A 17,785-nucleotide genomic window follows, 5' to 3' on the forward strand; every position below is an offset into this window, starting at 1 on the left:
ATTTTAACATTTTACTGTATGCTGATGATGCTGTTATAATGCAAACCACAGAAAATGACTTACAATTCTCTCTGCATTGCTTAAATGAAATAAGTAGAGAGTATGATTTTAAAATTTCTACAGAGAAAACAAAAATAATGGCCTTTTTAGGAAAGTCGCTCGTAAGGTTGAAAATAATATTAGAAAATAAACCTCTATCACAAGTGTTAAATTTTAATTATCTAGGTTGTGAACTGTCTTCTAGATATGAAACAGGAAATTATATTGATAACAAATTAACAAAATTCCAAATGATATGTGGCATCATTCATAGAACATTAAGACAGAAAACAAGGAAGGATACAAGATTGAAATTTTACAAAACAATGGCGGTACCGATACTTCTATATGGTAGCGAGTCCTGGGTAACAAATAAGAGGAGCTTGAGTAGAATACAAAGTGTAGAAATGAACTTTCTAAAAAGGACCAAAGGATGCACAAAATTAGACTACATAAGAAATGAAGAAATCAGAAGAGATTTGGAAATATATGTAGTAAATTATAAAATTCAACAACACTGCATTGGTTGGGAACAGCATGTTCAGAGAATGAAAGAACCCCAAGATAGCATATCAATATAAATCAAGAGGACTAAGAGATGTGGGAAGACCTAGGAAGAGATGGAGGAAATCATTGTGAATTCAGAACAGGCGACTCGCCTAATCCATGAAGTGAAGAAGAAGAAGAAGAAGAAGGAAACAAAATATTTTGTTTGTAGATCCACAGTCGCAAATTCAGCTATTTCTTTCATATTCTTTTACATTGAAAGCTCTGCAAAATGTCTTACCTCGGCTTGTTTGTGCTTGCTTTAAATCGAGTTGAGGTAACAGCCTTCCAAGCTTCTTTATTTTACACTTATCTTCTAAGATTAAAACTTAAAAATTTGTTTGTAAAAGATATTGAACATTATTCATTTTCTTTACAAACGAACACTCACAGATGAATATATTAAGACTAAAACACTAAGAAAGACTAAATGGACATTTAAAGGATTGTAAGAAACATTAATAAAGACAACAATTAATAACACACACTTATACGTGCTGAAAGCGTGATCTCAGCTACAGATTGGAGCTAACTTCCGCTTTGCATCACGAAGTCTTTCGTGTGTCAGCTGTCTCACGATCACGTGACTACAGCTGCGCTGGTCCAAACACCAGCGCACCCACATGTTTGCCATGCAGCATTTTTTCTTCCCTCTCATCCCACACACAAATCCAGAAGCTGGCTTGACGAGGTTCAGAGGAGAAATTGAACCTCGGAAGCTTACAAGCATGTAGATATTAGATTTCTGCGGTTCGAAGGTTTTCATACTGCAAAAATACATCAGAGCCACAAGTAAACTTATTAAAGATGAGCAAGAAACAAAGAATGATAGTGTAAATTATAAATAAATTTAAACAATTAAATTGTTTTTCGTTGCTTTTCCTGAGGGTTCTCTGAACCATTGAATGCATAGGACATACCATCACCGCTAGTATCCCATATTTTTCTAGACTTCTTTCACATTTTTTGCGCCATGTAAAAATAATAATTACTACTAATGTTGTATTGCAAAGACATTTAGATATGCTACAAATTTAATGAACATGAATGCTTAATTAATCACATAATGCTAAAATTTCTCTTCTTAAAATGTCTACTTTATATTATAAATAATCATACTGTGTATGTACAGTAGTTATAATTCTGTTTGCAGTGTAACTGCAAGAGGTCCAAAAATTATGAATTTTAAGAATTCAGCAAGGTTTTAGGAAATGCGGTAAATCGAATAGTAAGAGGAATGAATACTTATTAAAAACAGTAGGATGTACTCCGTACTAATTCAAACTTTATATAAAATATTTCACTTTTATGGTTGATTTTAGTGTCCCCAATAATTATTGTTTGAAGCAGAATTTATGCAAGAAAATTGGGCTTATTTCGTTTTACACTGCAAACACAATTTATAAATAGAAATTTTTGTACAAAATAATAATAACCATTCCTGTTTCTAGAGTCTCGAAAGTGTATGACAGAACTCATTTTGGTACCGTCCTCAGAGAGTCATTCTTTGAATTTACATTATTGTTAATTAAGCACGTTTATCGATGTAAATGTATGTTGTTGTTAATTATTATTGTTAAAATGTACGCTGTATGTACACATTGTTTGGTATCCTATATCATAAAAACAGAGAGAGTTGCTCCTTTGGGAACTGAAAATAAATAAGAGTATTTTTTTAATTTAAAGTTAGTAAAGTATAGGGTCCATTTTTAATGCTTGTAAATATTTCCATTGCGTGAGAATAGTTTTTTTCTGTATAACATATTTTATTGTAAATTGAGTTTTGTCAATCTGGAGGAATATTTTCTTTTATTGTTACTTGAGTAGACAGTGACAAGGTGGAATCAATTAATAATATATTCGTAGGTGGTGGGATTTGACTCTGTAGACGACGAAAGTAAGCCAGAGAATCCACTATTTGACAAGGATGTATCAGTGCCAGAACAGTGGTGCGATGAAGAGAATCCGCCCTATGCATATTACCAGTACTACACGTATGCCAACCTGACAGTGCTCAATCATTTTCGCAGGTATGTTTTATTGCAGATTAAGTTGTAGCGTGTAAGTTAATAACCATTACTGTACTGCACAATACTAATACAGTATTTTCAAGACATTGCTGGTCTTTTTCTTCATACACTTATTATGTACTTGCTTATGCCATACAGCAGTGGTTTCCAAAGTGTGCTCCATGGACCCCTGAGAATCCACCAGCACTTATCAGGGGATCCGGGGTTGGTAATATATATTTTGAAAATAACTAACATAATACTACCGTTTTTCTCGGTGCAATTGTACAGTACTGTATGCGACTGTACTTGTGAAAGTTAGTATATCGACAAGGATAGATGACCAGATCTCTCCTTGTGAGAGCTGGCCTTCGAGCTGTTGTAAATCACACGACTTTCTTTTTTCAGTTAAGGTAGTCAATTCTATTGAAAATGTTTGCCTGCTTGGCGAGAGTGGCAAGTTATTAGTTAGTTCTTAACCTGCTTGGGGTGTGAATGCTTGCAGTTTTTTCTCTCGAAACCAACAATGTAAGAATAAGTTTTTGTAAATGTGCTCGGAGACTTAATGTCTTAATTGTAAAATAAATTTGATTGACAATATTATTTTGTCAGCAATAAATTTTGACACATATGTTTAAAAAGAAACGAATTTCGTCCATTGTTGTACACGCATTCTTCTTCTGCTACTTTTACTGTGCAGTCAGTTTTTATTCATTCAGTACGCACAGGCTTATATGAGGTGTTCGTGTTAAACTGTGTGTCAGTAACCACATGTCTTTGATTCCGAACATAATAATATTAATTTAATATTAGGAATAATTTTAATTTCCATATTATAGTGTCGTCTCAATAGATCGGTGGCTTATGAGAGAGAATAAAAATGACAGTTCTACAAATTCAGAATCAGTCAATCACCTTGTCATGTATCACACCTCAGTGCTGCTAATTTAAAAACGGGTGAATCAACCAAAAAACGAAAATAATATGAATCATATGTTGTTGTTGTTGTTTTCTAATCCCAGGCTTTTGACAATAAAGTCGTTTGACCTCTTGCACTCCAATATTTTTCAAAGATATTACCATGGTCAGCCACTGAAGCACAGATTTTGAGGTGTTCCGAATCCATTTCTTTGTTTGAGTTGCACAATGGGCAGTTAGGGGACTGATATAGCTATTCCAATAATATGAATCATATTTGGCTCTTGGATTTACATAGCTACCGGCAATAAAATTGCTCTGGATGCTCTTTGTGTGCTATGTAACGAAGTGTTAAATAGCAGTTCTTTATTGCTCACAAAGCTGCGTAAACATTTGGAAACAAACCACCGCGAATGTAAGAACAAGAACATACATTTTTTCAACGTAAACTTGAAAGTTAAAACAGTGTCGGAATACGTTGGTGAAAAGTGCGGAAACTGAAAATAAAAATGATACAGAGGCGTCATATCAGGTGAGATGTGAGACGAGGAAACACCACCATTCTTCACATTAGCAATTTGAAGGTATTTTTTTTATAATTATGCCTGTATTTATTGAAAAAAATACTGCCTGTATTTATTGAAAAAAATACACGCATTTTATAAATATTACTGCATGTTTATGAACTCATGGCTATGCATAGTAATTAATGTAGTTGTAGATATATTGTTGATGTTAAATACGTACGGAATATAAATATGGAAGCATATTAAATTTATATCTATATTAATCTAGCGATTAAATTAAATTAAATTAAATTAAATTAAATTAAATTAATTTAATTTAATTTAATTTGAGGATCCGTGAATCTATTTTCGAGTCGAAAGGGATCTGCAATCAAAAAAGTTTGAGAACCACTGCCATATAGATATTGGTTGGGTATTTTTTATTTAAATTTAAATCAAAGATTGTAGCAATTATTCAGAGTCATGAGATGCTGACACAGCAAAAATGCAGTGATGTTAAATAAGAATGGTAAACCAAACCAACACAGATTGAAAAAACCTTTAATTCTAATGCTTAATCAAATGAAAATCTTACGGGACATTTTGGGAATATGACTTTTAAGTGAGAAATTAGTGTCCGTCTTCAAGAAGTAGTTTACATTGAATTTTTACTTTCCCAATGGAGATAGTATTGATGCCGCAATGACTGATTTTGAGATTTTTACAGAAATACACGTTTTCAGCATAACTGATACCGAAGAAGTGATTCTGTCTATTACAATGATCTCTCCTGAACTATTGGCCAGATATTGTTCATATTCAGTATCGATGGTCAATTTATCTGAGAATGTTACAAGCGAGATACAGTATTTCAGTAAAAATTAAGTCTTTGATGAAAATAAAGACACACAATAGTGATGTACTCTAAATCTGTTCAAACTGTTTTTCCCTTTTCCTTCCTCTCTCTCTTTCTCTCTCTCCCTGTCTGTCTGTCTCTCTTGTCCTGTCCTACCTGTCCATCCATATCTCTTTCTCCATCCTTCATCTCTCTCTCTCCCCATCCTTCCCCCGCACCCTACCTTTCCCTCCTCCTCTGGCTTCAAATGACTGCAATTATGATGAAATGTGAAGAAACTAAAAAGGAGCAGAAAGCACGCTTCTTATTTCTACCGTGTTTATCGCAATTTATTTCAATATTTGTATGCCTCTAGTCATTTAATTGATAATGTGATTATGTTGTTTGTTTTTAGGGAGCAAGGACTGAACACGTTTGTATTGCGTCCACATTGTGGTGAGGCAGGTCCAATTCAGCACCTTGTATGTGGATTCATGATGGCAGAGAATATCTCACACGGCCTGCTTTTGCGGAAGGTAAAAACAGCAGTAGTTGTTTTAAGTGTAAAAATTAAAAGAACATAAGCTTATATCGAGGTGTTTGGGTATATGCGTGTGTGTAATGTTTGTATACCTATTTCAGGTTCCAGTGCTGCAGTATCTATACTACCTGGCCCAAATCGGCATTGCCATGTCCCCCCTCAGTAACAATTCATTGTTCCTCAACTATCACCGCAACCCTCTACCTGAATACTTGGCTCGTGGGTTGTGTGTCAGTCTCTCTACTGACGACCCATTACAGTTCCACTTCACAAAGGTAAGCTAGGCTAGGGCCGTGATTTTCATCTGATATGCTGGAAAGGGTTCTCAAATGTGCTGTTCGAGTTTCAGAGAACTAGAAAGAAATTGAGAAATTAAAAAAAAGAAATCGTCACTACAAATTTTGTAAGTAGACCTACTGTATTGTCGAATAATTTCGAAGGAAAAATTGTTCCGGGGCCGGGTATCGAACTCGGGACCTTTGGTTAAACGTACCAACGCTCTACCAACTGAGCTACCCGGGAACTCTACCAGACACTGATCCAATTTTTCCCTCTGTATCCACAGACCTCAAAGTGAGCTGACAACCGTCAAGCAACCAACAATGAGTGCACACTAACTCTGTGTGATTTAAATTGTGGTTTTCTGTTAACGAACAGTGACTTGTATTATGCAAATCAAGCTTTCAGGTATAACTGCCTATAAAGTTAATTTGAATAATTTCGAAGGAAAAATTGTTCCTGGGCTGGGTATCGAACCCAGAACTTTTGGTTAAATGTACCAATGCTCTACCAACTGAGCTACTCGGGAACTCTACCAGACGCAGATCCAATTTTTCCCCTCTGTATCCACAGACCTCAAAGTGGGCTGACAACCGTCAAGCAACCAACTGTATTGTCATATCCCCATATCACTAGTATAAAACATGGGCGCAGGATCTCCACATCATTTGACCATCTTAATTTGGATTACTAACCATTCCTGCATCTCTGCCTTCTTGTTTAATAATAGAAATAAATTCTGGTAGGCCATTATAGTTCATTCTTATTATGACGTAACTTAGCCTGGCTTGATTTCAGCTACAGTATTTGGAGTCTTTCATGTGTTAGTAATCGTTTATTAGTTTTTATTTTTCTCACCTTTTGCTTGCATTTTGGTCCAAATACTTCTTTTATATACCACAAGAATCGCTGCACTTTTACAGTGTGCTAAATATTTAAGGAATATGAGTTTTAGTTTTAAATCATATTCACTGAAGCAATTAGGTATTATTTTGGATTATACAGAGTTGGGCAGATAAAACCGGCCCGTGTTATGACGTTGATAGGTACTAATGATTTGAAACAAACTTCAAATGGAATGAAAATAAAATGCATTTACCTTCATAATAAATGTTGGAAGTGCCCTCCATCTGCATCTAGACACTTCTGTGCACGTTTTAACAGATTCATGAAAACACGTGACAATTCCTCTTGGGTGATACTGCAGATGCAATTCCTGATATTATCCTTGAGATCATCAATGGTATGGGGATTCTGTTCGTACACTTTTCCCTTCAAGTACCCCCATAAATAAAAATCACATGTTGACAAATCTGGTGACCGCGGTGGCCATAAGTTTTTGCTCACAGTCCTTTCTTCAGTGAACATCTGATGAATACGGGCAAGTGACCTCTCAGATGTGTGACATGTTGCCTCATCTTGTTGAAAGAAGCAGTAATTATTCTCCTCTTCTGTCAGCTGGGGATATAATTCCTCCAAGAAGGGTCAAGTAGACATCTGTGTTGACTGTGGTGTCGAAGAAGATTGGACCGACAATGCATTTCACAGTCATAGCGCACCACACACCGATCTTTTGGTCGTGCAGGGGTTGCTCGAACAATAGGTTAGGATTTTGAGTCGCCCAATACCTGTTGTTCTGGGAGTTTACATATCCCTATAGATGAAACCAAGCCTCATCACTCATGATGAACATCAGCGGGTCCAAATGACCATCTGCAACCATGTCCAACAACCAGCGGCAGAAATTTACACGTTTATCTCTATCGGGCTCTTTCAATTGTTGTACAGCTGTCACTCGGTACGGTTTGAATTTCAAACACTTCAACACACGTCCACAAGTTCTCCTACTCACATGAACCTTTTGAGCCAATCTCGTGGTAGACTTTCGAGGACTCCTAGTCATAAATTCATTAATTCGCGCCGTAAGTTGAGGAGTCCGGACAGAAGGAGTTCTGTTCCTTGTTACATTTTTGATGGATCCAGTCATATGCCATTTTCGCACCAAATCTTGAATGCTGCTTTTCGCTGGTACTGAGCGAAGCGGATATTTGTCTCTGAATAATTGTTGTGTTTCCTTAATACAGCTGGTCTGTATGTACGCCTCCACAATGAATATTCGCTCTGGTATTGAATAAGTCATGCTTATTTAAAAAACAACTCTTTACATGTGTTTAGAATGTCTGACTTTTAAACAGCAACCAGAAGAGGTTATAAGCAACAATGGCGCAACAACAATGACACAAAACACGCGGAAGATACAGTATAGCCAACATAATTACATTTTCAAGAAAAAAGAAAGAAAAGAAATCAATACCCTACATAATTTATTTTCCAAATCATATGACATGAGATGGGGCCGGTTTTATCTGCCCAACCCTGATTGACGTGGGAGTCTCAGATGTATTCTGTTTGCTATATTAAATGTATGTGATTATGATAAATTGGCTGATATACATCAATATCACTAGGATGAATTTTCATTTACTTGAACCATTCTTCATTCATTCATGTTGTTCTGTCCAAGGGCAGGTCTTTCACTGCAAATCAAGCTTTCCCCTATCTTTCCTATATTCTGCCTTCCTCTTAGTCTCCGTATATGATCCATATGTCTTAATGTCGTCTATCATCCGATATTTTTTTCTGCTCAGAACCCTTCTCTCGTTCACTATTCCTTCCAGTGCATCCTTCAGTAGGCAGTTTCTTCTCAACCAGTACCTAACCCAGCAAATTCTTTTTTCTCTTTCTGATCAGTTTCAGTATCATTCTTTCTTCACCCACTTTTTCCAACACAGCTTCATTTCTTATTCTGCCTGTCCATTTCACATGCTCCATTATTCTCCATATCCACATTTCAAATGCTTCTAGTTATTTCTCTTCACTTCGTCGTAATGTCCATGTTTGTCGCATACAATGCCACATTCCATACAAAGCACTTTACTAGTATCTTCCTTAGTTCTTTTCCCAGAGGCCTGCTTCCTTTGCCATTGCTATCCTCTTTTTGACTTCCTGGCATCAGCTCATGTTACTGCTTATAATACATCCCAAGTATATGACTGTGGAAAGGCTAATCATGCCATGTTTGCAGTTTTTCTTGGGAAAGGTAAATGCGGTAGTTTCTCATTGCTTTCCTCTTTAGGATCTTAAAAGATCTCAGGGGACCCCAGTGTGTAGGTGAGAAGAGTGGATTTGACTAATTAGGCCCTCTGGACTTCACCGAAATTCACTACAAGGGTTCTATCAGTTCAATCACGGTTTTTGATCTTATCAAAGACTGGAAAATCCCAATTAGAACCCATGCTTAGATTAACTAAATCCAAACGTACATTCAATTCAATTGCTATGTCAGACTTTTTGAAAGATCTCTTGAGTGATGGCTAATTTTTGAATCCATTTTATATCAATTCTTTGAGTCGTCTGTAAATATTTTTTAGTTTTTATATGTAATATGTTCATTTGACTATGTCTATAGCTTCATCACTTGACGCTCTAAAACTGCTGTTTAGATAGATATAGATATATAGACAACATTGTTATTGTTATGAAAACTGGAAATTGCCACTTGTTTTCTTTCATGTATTTAATAACTTTTATAACAGATTCTGTACAGTATATAATACACGTTGGCTGTTTCAGGAACCGTTAATGGAAGAATACAGTATTGCAGCGCAGGTGTGGAAATTGAGCTCATGTGATATGTGTGAACTGGCACGAAACAGTGTTCTCATGAGTGGCTTTCCCCATAAGGTAGGAAATTGAGAGATCCGATAACCTGCATTCTGAATTATAGTTTATTATTATTATTATTATTATTATTATCATCATCATCATCATCATCATCATCATCATCATTATTATTGCTATTGTTGTTTTGCCATTCCATGTGATGGAAAGGGACAATCATACAAACTATCTTTGCCCATTTTATTTCAGGTAGCAAGTGAATAATAATTAATCTTGAACTTACATTTATTTACAAGAACAACACCATTATATCAATATTATTAAAATGGAAAAATTGTTTTGAAACACTTGAACTAGAAAATGGAAGTAGGGTACCCCGAAAAAACCATTTGTAATGTTTTTGTTCAATACAAATTTCTTTATGATCTGGCCGAAGATCGAAACCTGGCCATCTGGATGGAAGGCCAGTGCATCTAATGCTGAGCCACAGACTCGGCTCTTGATCTGGAGAGTCTTATCAATACCTACATCATATGTAGAAGAAACATCTCTCTGATAGAGGGCTCCAAGCAAATTTCCTACCATTTCTTGCCCATTTCAAATTCGGAGATTACTGGCTAACGTGTACATGAGCTTGTCTCTATTTCTTAATCCATTTCATTGGTGAAAACAAGCAATTTTACATCACAGGCATCTTCTTGCAATGGCATTACATTCAAACATAACTGACTTCTTTTTTTCCAGATGAAGCAGTATTGGTTAGGACCAAACTATACAAAAGAAGGTGTTGCAGGAAATGACATCACACGAACAAATGTCCCTGACATAAGAGTGGCATACCGCTATGAGACTCTGGTTGACGAACTCTCCAATATATTTAAGGCTGTGGAAAAGGAATCGGGGCCAGTCACTCCTATGATGTAAATGCTCCACAAGAATTGAACTGCAGTGCTGAGACCAAGTTGTTGGGAATTAATATCGACAGCTTGCTGAAGAAGTGTATTTATAACACTGATTTGATTTTAGATTTGTATTATTAAAATGTATACGTGACTTCTGTAATCCATGTTATTTTATTGTTGTGTCCACATTGAGAGTTATGGGTAGTGTGGTATTAAATATGCAAGTATGAAAGATTGTTTTTGTTGCCATATTTTACAGTTCTAAGTAGTATTTAAAAAAAAATGAAATGCATGCATTAGATTCACAAGATGATTATTGAAATGTGACAGCAAATTCTTTTTACCATTTTACCATGGAGTACAAGTTGTTTAGATGCTAAGAAGTGCCTCTATATAAACATAGGATAATGAAACTGTGCATATATGATAGAGTTCAATGAAACATCATAAAGCTTTGTTTTTATATAAAAAACTAAAAAAAAAATTTTCACATTTATTTTTTAATTTCTTGGTATCAATGATGGGGAAAATGTGCATTAAGGTTAGTTTTTAAGTAAATTGATTCTTGACGATTTTTAACATCACATATGGTTTCAAAAATTGAATTTGAAAGGGATTTTTTATGGAATATTGTAGATAGATAATTAAAAAGTGGTATTCCTAATTGCTGTTTATTAGAATTTGTTGTGTAGTCAACTGTCTGAAGACAAGTTGGAACCTCATAAGTGACACCAATAAGGCATCAGTCATGAGACAATTAAGCTAAGAGATAATGGGGTAAGGTGGCCAATTCCTTTCCCCCTGTATTAGAAACTTTCTATTCACTAAATGAACAATGTCTATATTGTAATAGAATGGTAATAAAAAACGAATAGGAATAATAGTCTGTGACACATTCTTTGGTACATGAACATTTTTATTGAAACAAAAAGAAATAATGTACGTGTTCCGAAAATATATTATAAAAACTTCTTTTAACTGAAATATCTCTTAATATCTTAATGTGACTACATGTGAGTGTTAGAGCATCAGTCAATGACAACTCATGCTGTTAAGTTGTGGAGAGGGCTCGGTTATGAAAAGTTAAAATGTTGTATAGCAATGCTGAATTTCAGAATGACAACCGTGCAATGAATAAGTATCACAACTCAAGTAATTAAATGAAAATAGTTAAACAAGCAAAAGTGAAAGTGTTTTAAATTGTTTACACAGGAAGAGTGACAGCCTAGAATCATTCCCCCCTGCCACCAAAATCGCCATAAAATTGCGTGCACTCTTTTTTTTTTTTTTTTTAAACCCACATGAATGATAATGTTTCAAAGTTTAATTGACTGGTAATGTGTACAAAGTTACATTGACATGAATTCATGAATTTATAAAAGTATCATAAACGAAATTAGGTAGTGCTAGAAATTAATGTTTTTATTTTTAGAGTGTCGAACATAAATTCCAGTACATTCTAGACAAAATAAAATGGATGAATAAAATATTAAAGAAGAAAAAATTTGTGGCCGTAAAATATTGTCCTCACGTATTCTACAACCTTATCCTACATTATTGTATTAATTTCACATTTAAATTAATGGAATTATGGCAGTGAAAATATTAATATGAAGTTAAAATTTTGTTCTTATCTGACTGGGATACCAAATCACACATTTAAAGATTACATTGAAGTTTATGCTTTAAAAATTTTACAAAAACAGTGCAGCAGCAAGTACATTGCTAGTCTTACAATCAGAAGCTTGTCCTCTTAATGAGACAAGTGAATAATAAATAGTCTTTCTCAGTCACTTCAACGCCTAAGTTAAATCATTTCGTGCATTGTCAGAATAATACCTGAAATTTATTATCATAGCATACTAAAAGCATCTTACATGAAATACTTTTAAGTACCGGTATTCAGCTTTTTAAGGAAAGAAATCTTTAATAAATTTCTTACAAATCCTATCCTATTCCCAGCAAATGATGTAATGTTCAAATTAGTCGTATTAAATGTTTGATATGAGGATAAAGCAAGGTGATATATTATGAATGATAATTTTGAAGTCTGAAACATGTTTGTAAATAAGTCTGAAATATGATGGTATATTATATTTAAAAAAAATCTTTCATTTCCATAAATGGGTAAGCACACAATTTATTAACTTGTTTTTAAGCAAGTAAACCTGTCAATCTAATCCTTGTTCGCCACACAACTTAAGTTGAGATTCACTTATGCATACATATTATTAACCCTTCAGTACTCGCGTGAATTACAATGGTAATCCATTGATATTTAATCCTGTATTACGGCCTACAGCACTGCATAGGTGAGCGTCAATGCAATTTCTCGTCACAGTCTAAGTGAGGCATTACTGGTGTTTAGACATATTTGTCGCAACGCTTTGCAAAGTTATACGGAGTTTTATCAAGTGATATACAATTTTTCCGAGTGGATTACCATTGTAATCCACGCGAGTACTGACGTTATCAGATAAATGAAATTGTTTTTATATGGTTTTGAGTGATACAATGCAGTAACTTTATGAAAAAAATGTGTGATATCGTTCCATCCTCTTTGTAGTTGGCTGCAATGGGTACGGAAAATACAAGCAAATTTGCAAGTGGCTAGATCTGGGTGATGGCATTGAAAATGAAAGTGATTATGAAAGCAACAGAGAAGATCTTTTGAATGAAGTTCACGATTCTAATTCAGAACAAGATAATGAGGAGGAGGAGGAGGAGGATGATGATTATGGTGATGATGATGAAAGACTAATGTCTATAAATGATGGAAACTGCTATACGGGCAGAGACAACATGACAATTTGGCAGAAAGAACCAGTAGCTCAACGAGGGAGAAGAAGAGCACAAAATATAGTGATTCATTTATCAGGCCCTAAAAGAACTGCAAAAAATGCGCGGACACACACAGTGTGTTTTGACTGCTTAATTGATCAGACAATAATCAACGTAATAGTAAGGTGTACCAATATTTATATTGAAAAAGTGAAGCATAATTACGGACGTCACAGAGATTGCAAAGTGACAAATGACGTTGAAATTAGAGCACTCTTGGGTATTTTGTATCTTGCTGGCGCTTTGAAATCAGGAAGACTGAACGTAAGAGAACTATGGGATAAAAATGGCACAGGTATAGAGTCAATTTACCTGACTATGACCTACAATAGATTCCAATTTTTGTTACGATGTCTACGCTTTGATAACATTCATAACAGGCAGGAAAGGAAAGAAATTGATAAACTGGCTGCTGTACGTGAAGTGTTAGAGTTATTTGTTCAGAATTTACAAAGGTGCTACATTCCAAGCGAATATGTAACTATAGACGAGCAGTTGGTTACATTGAGAGGACGATGTCCCATGAAAGTGTATATACCTACTAAACCAGCAAAATATGGGATCAAAATTTTTGCTATGGTGGATGTGAAAATATATTACACTCATAACTTGGAAATTTATGCTGGTATTCAACCAGATGGTCCATTTCACCAAAGTAACAGTGCACATGCAGTGATGAAGAGGCTGGTTCATCCCATCAAAGGAACAGGAAGAAATGTGACCACCGATAACTGGTTCACTAGCATACCTCTGTGTTTAGATCTTCTAGAAAATGACAAAATTACACTTGTAGGAACCTTGAAAAAAACAAAAGAGAAATCTCTCCCCATTTCACAACTAGTCAAGACAGGCAAGTTAACAGTACATTGTTTGGATTCAATGAAAGCTGCACAATTATTTCGTATGTACCAAAGAAAAACAAAAGTGTGTTAGCATTATCACTCATGCATTATGATAAGGCAATGCATGAGGAAACGGGAGGAAGCCAGAAACCTGAAATAATATCGTTCTATAATAGGAACTAAATCTGCTATGGATATCCTGAAACAGTTATGCTCAGCCTATGATGTAAGCAGAAATTCACGCTGCTGGCCTCTGACTATTTTCTTTGACTTATTAAACATAGTAGGTGTCAATGCCCTTGTTGTTTATTCTGCAAACAAAAAAAAATTCTACGGAAAAACTTCCTAAAAACCCTTGCTCTGGACCTAATGAAGCCACTAATTTTCGAGCATATCACCCAACAGACAATTTCAAGAGAAATAAAGAGAAGAGGAGAGCAACTTTTAGGCAATCCACAAACAAGTCAAGAAGAAGGAACACGGCCAGAAGGTATTAGTAGGTGCTACATGTGTGGTAGAACAAGGAACAAGAGCACAAGATAATCTTGTTTCCAGTGCTTGAGAATTTTTCCTACTCATTCAGATGTAATTTGTTTGAACTGTGTAGAAGAAATGCTTAGGTCTACTCAGATAATTGAATCAGATGTAGATTAGACTCACGTGTGTAAAGTGTGAACAGCAAACATAAAAATGAAAGTGCATCAATATCCTTCTTACAATACACAAAAACTTATGTAAAATATTACAAGTGAAGTGAGAATGATTGTAACATCCCTGAATTTTTTCATTGCTACACCACTGAGCGAGGTATTTAGTTATAAAATATGACTTAAGAAAGGTTAGCAGTAGTGAACTTGCGTTTCCTGCGGGAGAGATTACATCAAGAGTTCAGGTGACCTTCAAACAGCGAGTGAGCAACAATGCTAGATATCCTACATAATTATGATGATGGTGAACTAACTCATAACTATGGTGCAACAACAAATTATGACTCAAAGACACGTCCAGTGTGGAAATATTATGCAAACATGTCACTGGAATGCAATTTGTGTACTATAATATATTTCATTATTAATATTTACATTCAATATGTTCCGTTATGCGTAACATATCCATTCTCATTACTGTAATAACTGAAAACAATATATTTCATAACATTTAAATCTAATTGCAATGTTTAAAGCTTGTCTGTAAACAAAAAAAAAAAAAAAAGTGGATTACCATTGTAATCCAGGTGAGTACTGGTGTTACGAAATTTAATGCGAGTAACGAAGGGTTAAAGATGTCTCTCAGTTCATCTGATGATTAGGAATTTCATTCTTAAAAGTGGAAAATACAACCATGTATTTCTTATATCTGGAAAACTTTAGTATATTATTTCCTAACTTACAACAATTTATCTTAAAAGAGCAGATTTGTCTGTGTTTGTCGACTGCAAATCATCACGCTTACAAAAAAAGCGCACTTTTCAGTGCCAACAATTTATTTTGTGTGCACTGGCTAGGAGTGGTGGGGGGTAGAGAGGAAGGAAGGAAACCATGTGTGTCCAATGCCTACCTTCTTCACTTATGTGATTCGGGTTCCACATATTACAATAGATGGCAGAACTGTGACTCGTTTTCAAGTTGTACACCACTTTGGCAGGCCACACTGTTCATGATGTGTATCTGTGGAGAGTTATGTCGTATACTAGGGTGAGTGTATGTGTATGTATAAATGTAGTATTGGGAATGGATAAGGATGAAGATGAGGAAGTATATCATATTATTTCATGATAATACCAGCATTAATTGTAGTGCTATTTATATGTTTCTAGAAAAATAAATTTCAGGTTATATTCCCTTAATACAGTTTGAGATCTGTATATCACTTGTTATCTTCATTCAGTGTTCATATATTTCTCTCCAACACTTCTGAATATTTTTTATGACGAATCGTTTCTTTTATTCCATAACAAAGATTACTTAAATACAGCAGCAATTAAAGCCTCGCCATCCATTTTAATTACACGTGCAACAGTATGTGCAAATGGCGGGAAAGAATTAAACTTTGATGAACTTCAATTTCGACAAGTTTATCTGAAGTCTGAATCTGCTTCTCCTATTGTTGGCGTCATTTTATAACATGTGAACAGTCTCTATACTGAGTGACAATGACTGCCTGTTTGCTGGAAGCCTGCTTCTTTTATGTGCACTCCCATAGAATGGAAAAGTAGAGTTGTTGGAATAGCCAATTAACTCCTTTATTAACTAGTGTCGTCATTAAATGAGAAATAAAAATTATTTTAAGATTCTAATATTGGCTATTAAAAATTGTGGTTTAATCTGATCTAATTTTATTAGTTTTGTGTTTCTAATGAATTAGGAAAAAGTGCAAAGAAAATTAACAAAAATATTCACGAAAAATTTCTTGTAAAAATTGAAATTTTTTTAATAAAGTAAAAAAGATATTAATTTCATTATATTTGTGGAGATCGTATGAGAACTTCTGTTTCAGGAATTAATTGTGTAACATGAGAGTACTTACTTGAGATAACAGATTTTGTCATTGGGATTTAATTATTGAATACACATATAGGGCAATGAAATTGATGACACATTTCTACTAGTATTTTGAGTAACAGTGACTGATGCTAAATTATAAATATTGTCATATTATTCTGAAATTGTTTTGGTATGAATGAATTTAGTATTTTGTTTTAATGTTACTTAAATTACAGCATTTTGTACGACTCTTTCTTTCCGGCAGTTTGTAAATAAAGCTTGAGCATAAAGATGTGTTTTTCGGATTGAAGGTCTCCTAAAAAATATCAGCATTTTACCTTTTATTCGGCAGTGTTTCATTGTTTGGAAATCGTCTTTACCTTCCCTCTCCAAATTCTTAAAGTCCTTAAGAAACAAACATTGAAGTTGACACAATCCATCATAAGTGGACTCTGAGTTTCAAGTGAACCTACAGTGGTAGTGGTAAAGAGAGGTGGCAATGTCCCTTGTATGGACAGTGTCTTATTTAGTAACCTAACTTAGGATTTTGTTGCATGTTGCATAACACATCAGAACAGGCGTTGATAATTATTTAACTTTGTACTGGTAATATGTTGTGATTATAGTGTGATGCATTGCACTACTGATGCTTGTTTACCACATTTTATATAAACCACCGTAAGATTATATTTTTCTCTCTTTTAGATTACTTTTTTCCTTTCTTCTTCTAATTACTAAGTTATTATTGTAAACAAATAATTGCACATCACAGATTCTCATTAATTTCTCCTTCCCCTCTCATTCCTGAAGGAAGTAAATGCAGAATTAGAACGGGAAATTGCCATTACTAGATACAGTGTTAAGAAATGAAAAATTAAGTAGCAAACAGTGGATCAATATATTGATGGTACTGGTAGAATGTTTTGCACTTTATGATGAAAAGAAGCAATTTCAGAATTTCTGCACTACACGATTCTTTTATGTAAGTTACATGGTATTAAAATAATGTGGAATATGTCAAGATTATAAGTCTGTAATAATGCGATCATTTATTAAATTGTAGCCTACTAATTCATGCACAGACAGTTTTTCCTGGAAAGCAATAACACATGTCTTTGGATATAGATAAATGAACTGATGAAACTACTGCAAAGATTAAACAGTTTTAACTCTTATTTACTATTATAAAGGAGATGATAATTAAAATATTACGGTACATTTCTTCGTAGAAAAAAATAGTATTCGAACATTTTTTAGATACCGTAACTGTACAGTCCTAAGAAAGTTTTACAGAATTAATATATCTACACCTAAGCATAATGCCTTTTCTAGTGTTATAATTTTGCCCTTTTTTATCACAAGT

General features: G+C 34.5%; 1 protein-coding gene across 7 annotated transcripts in view; it reads left to right on the forward strand.

Moving 5' to 3' along the window:
* The window catches only part of AMPdeam (AMP deaminase), a 343,486-nt gene extending 326,774 nt beyond the window's left edge, over window positions 1–16,712 (forward strand). For all 7 annotated transcript variants that reach the window (XM_069841642.1, XM_069841644.1, XM_069841641.1 and 4 more), the window contains 5 exons: window positions 2,452–2,615; window positions 5,269–5,389; window positions 5,496–5,669; window positions 9,307–9,417; window positions 10,099–16,712. In XM_069841642.1, the coding sequence (XP_069697743.1) occupies window positions 2,452–2,615; window positions 5,269–5,389; window positions 5,496–5,669; window positions 9,307–9,417; window positions 10,099–10,278 (750 nt within the window). In that variant the 3' untranslated portion in view covers window positions 10,279–16,712. The remainder of the gene's footprint in view (window positions 1–2,451; window positions 2,616–5,268; window positions 5,390–5,495; window positions 5,670–9,306; window positions 9,418–10,098) is intronic.
* The last annotated feature ends 1,073 nt before the right edge of the window (window positions 16,713–17,785 follow it).

This window comes from Periplaneta americana, chromosome 12 (genome assembly GCF_040183065.1).
Source record: "Periplaneta americana isolate PAMFEO1 chromosome 12, P.americana_PAMFEO1_priV1, whole genome shotgun sequence".
Classification (NCBI taxonomy): domain Eukaryota; kingdom Metazoa; phylum Arthropoda; class Insecta; order Blattodea; family Blattidae; genus Periplaneta; species Periplaneta americana.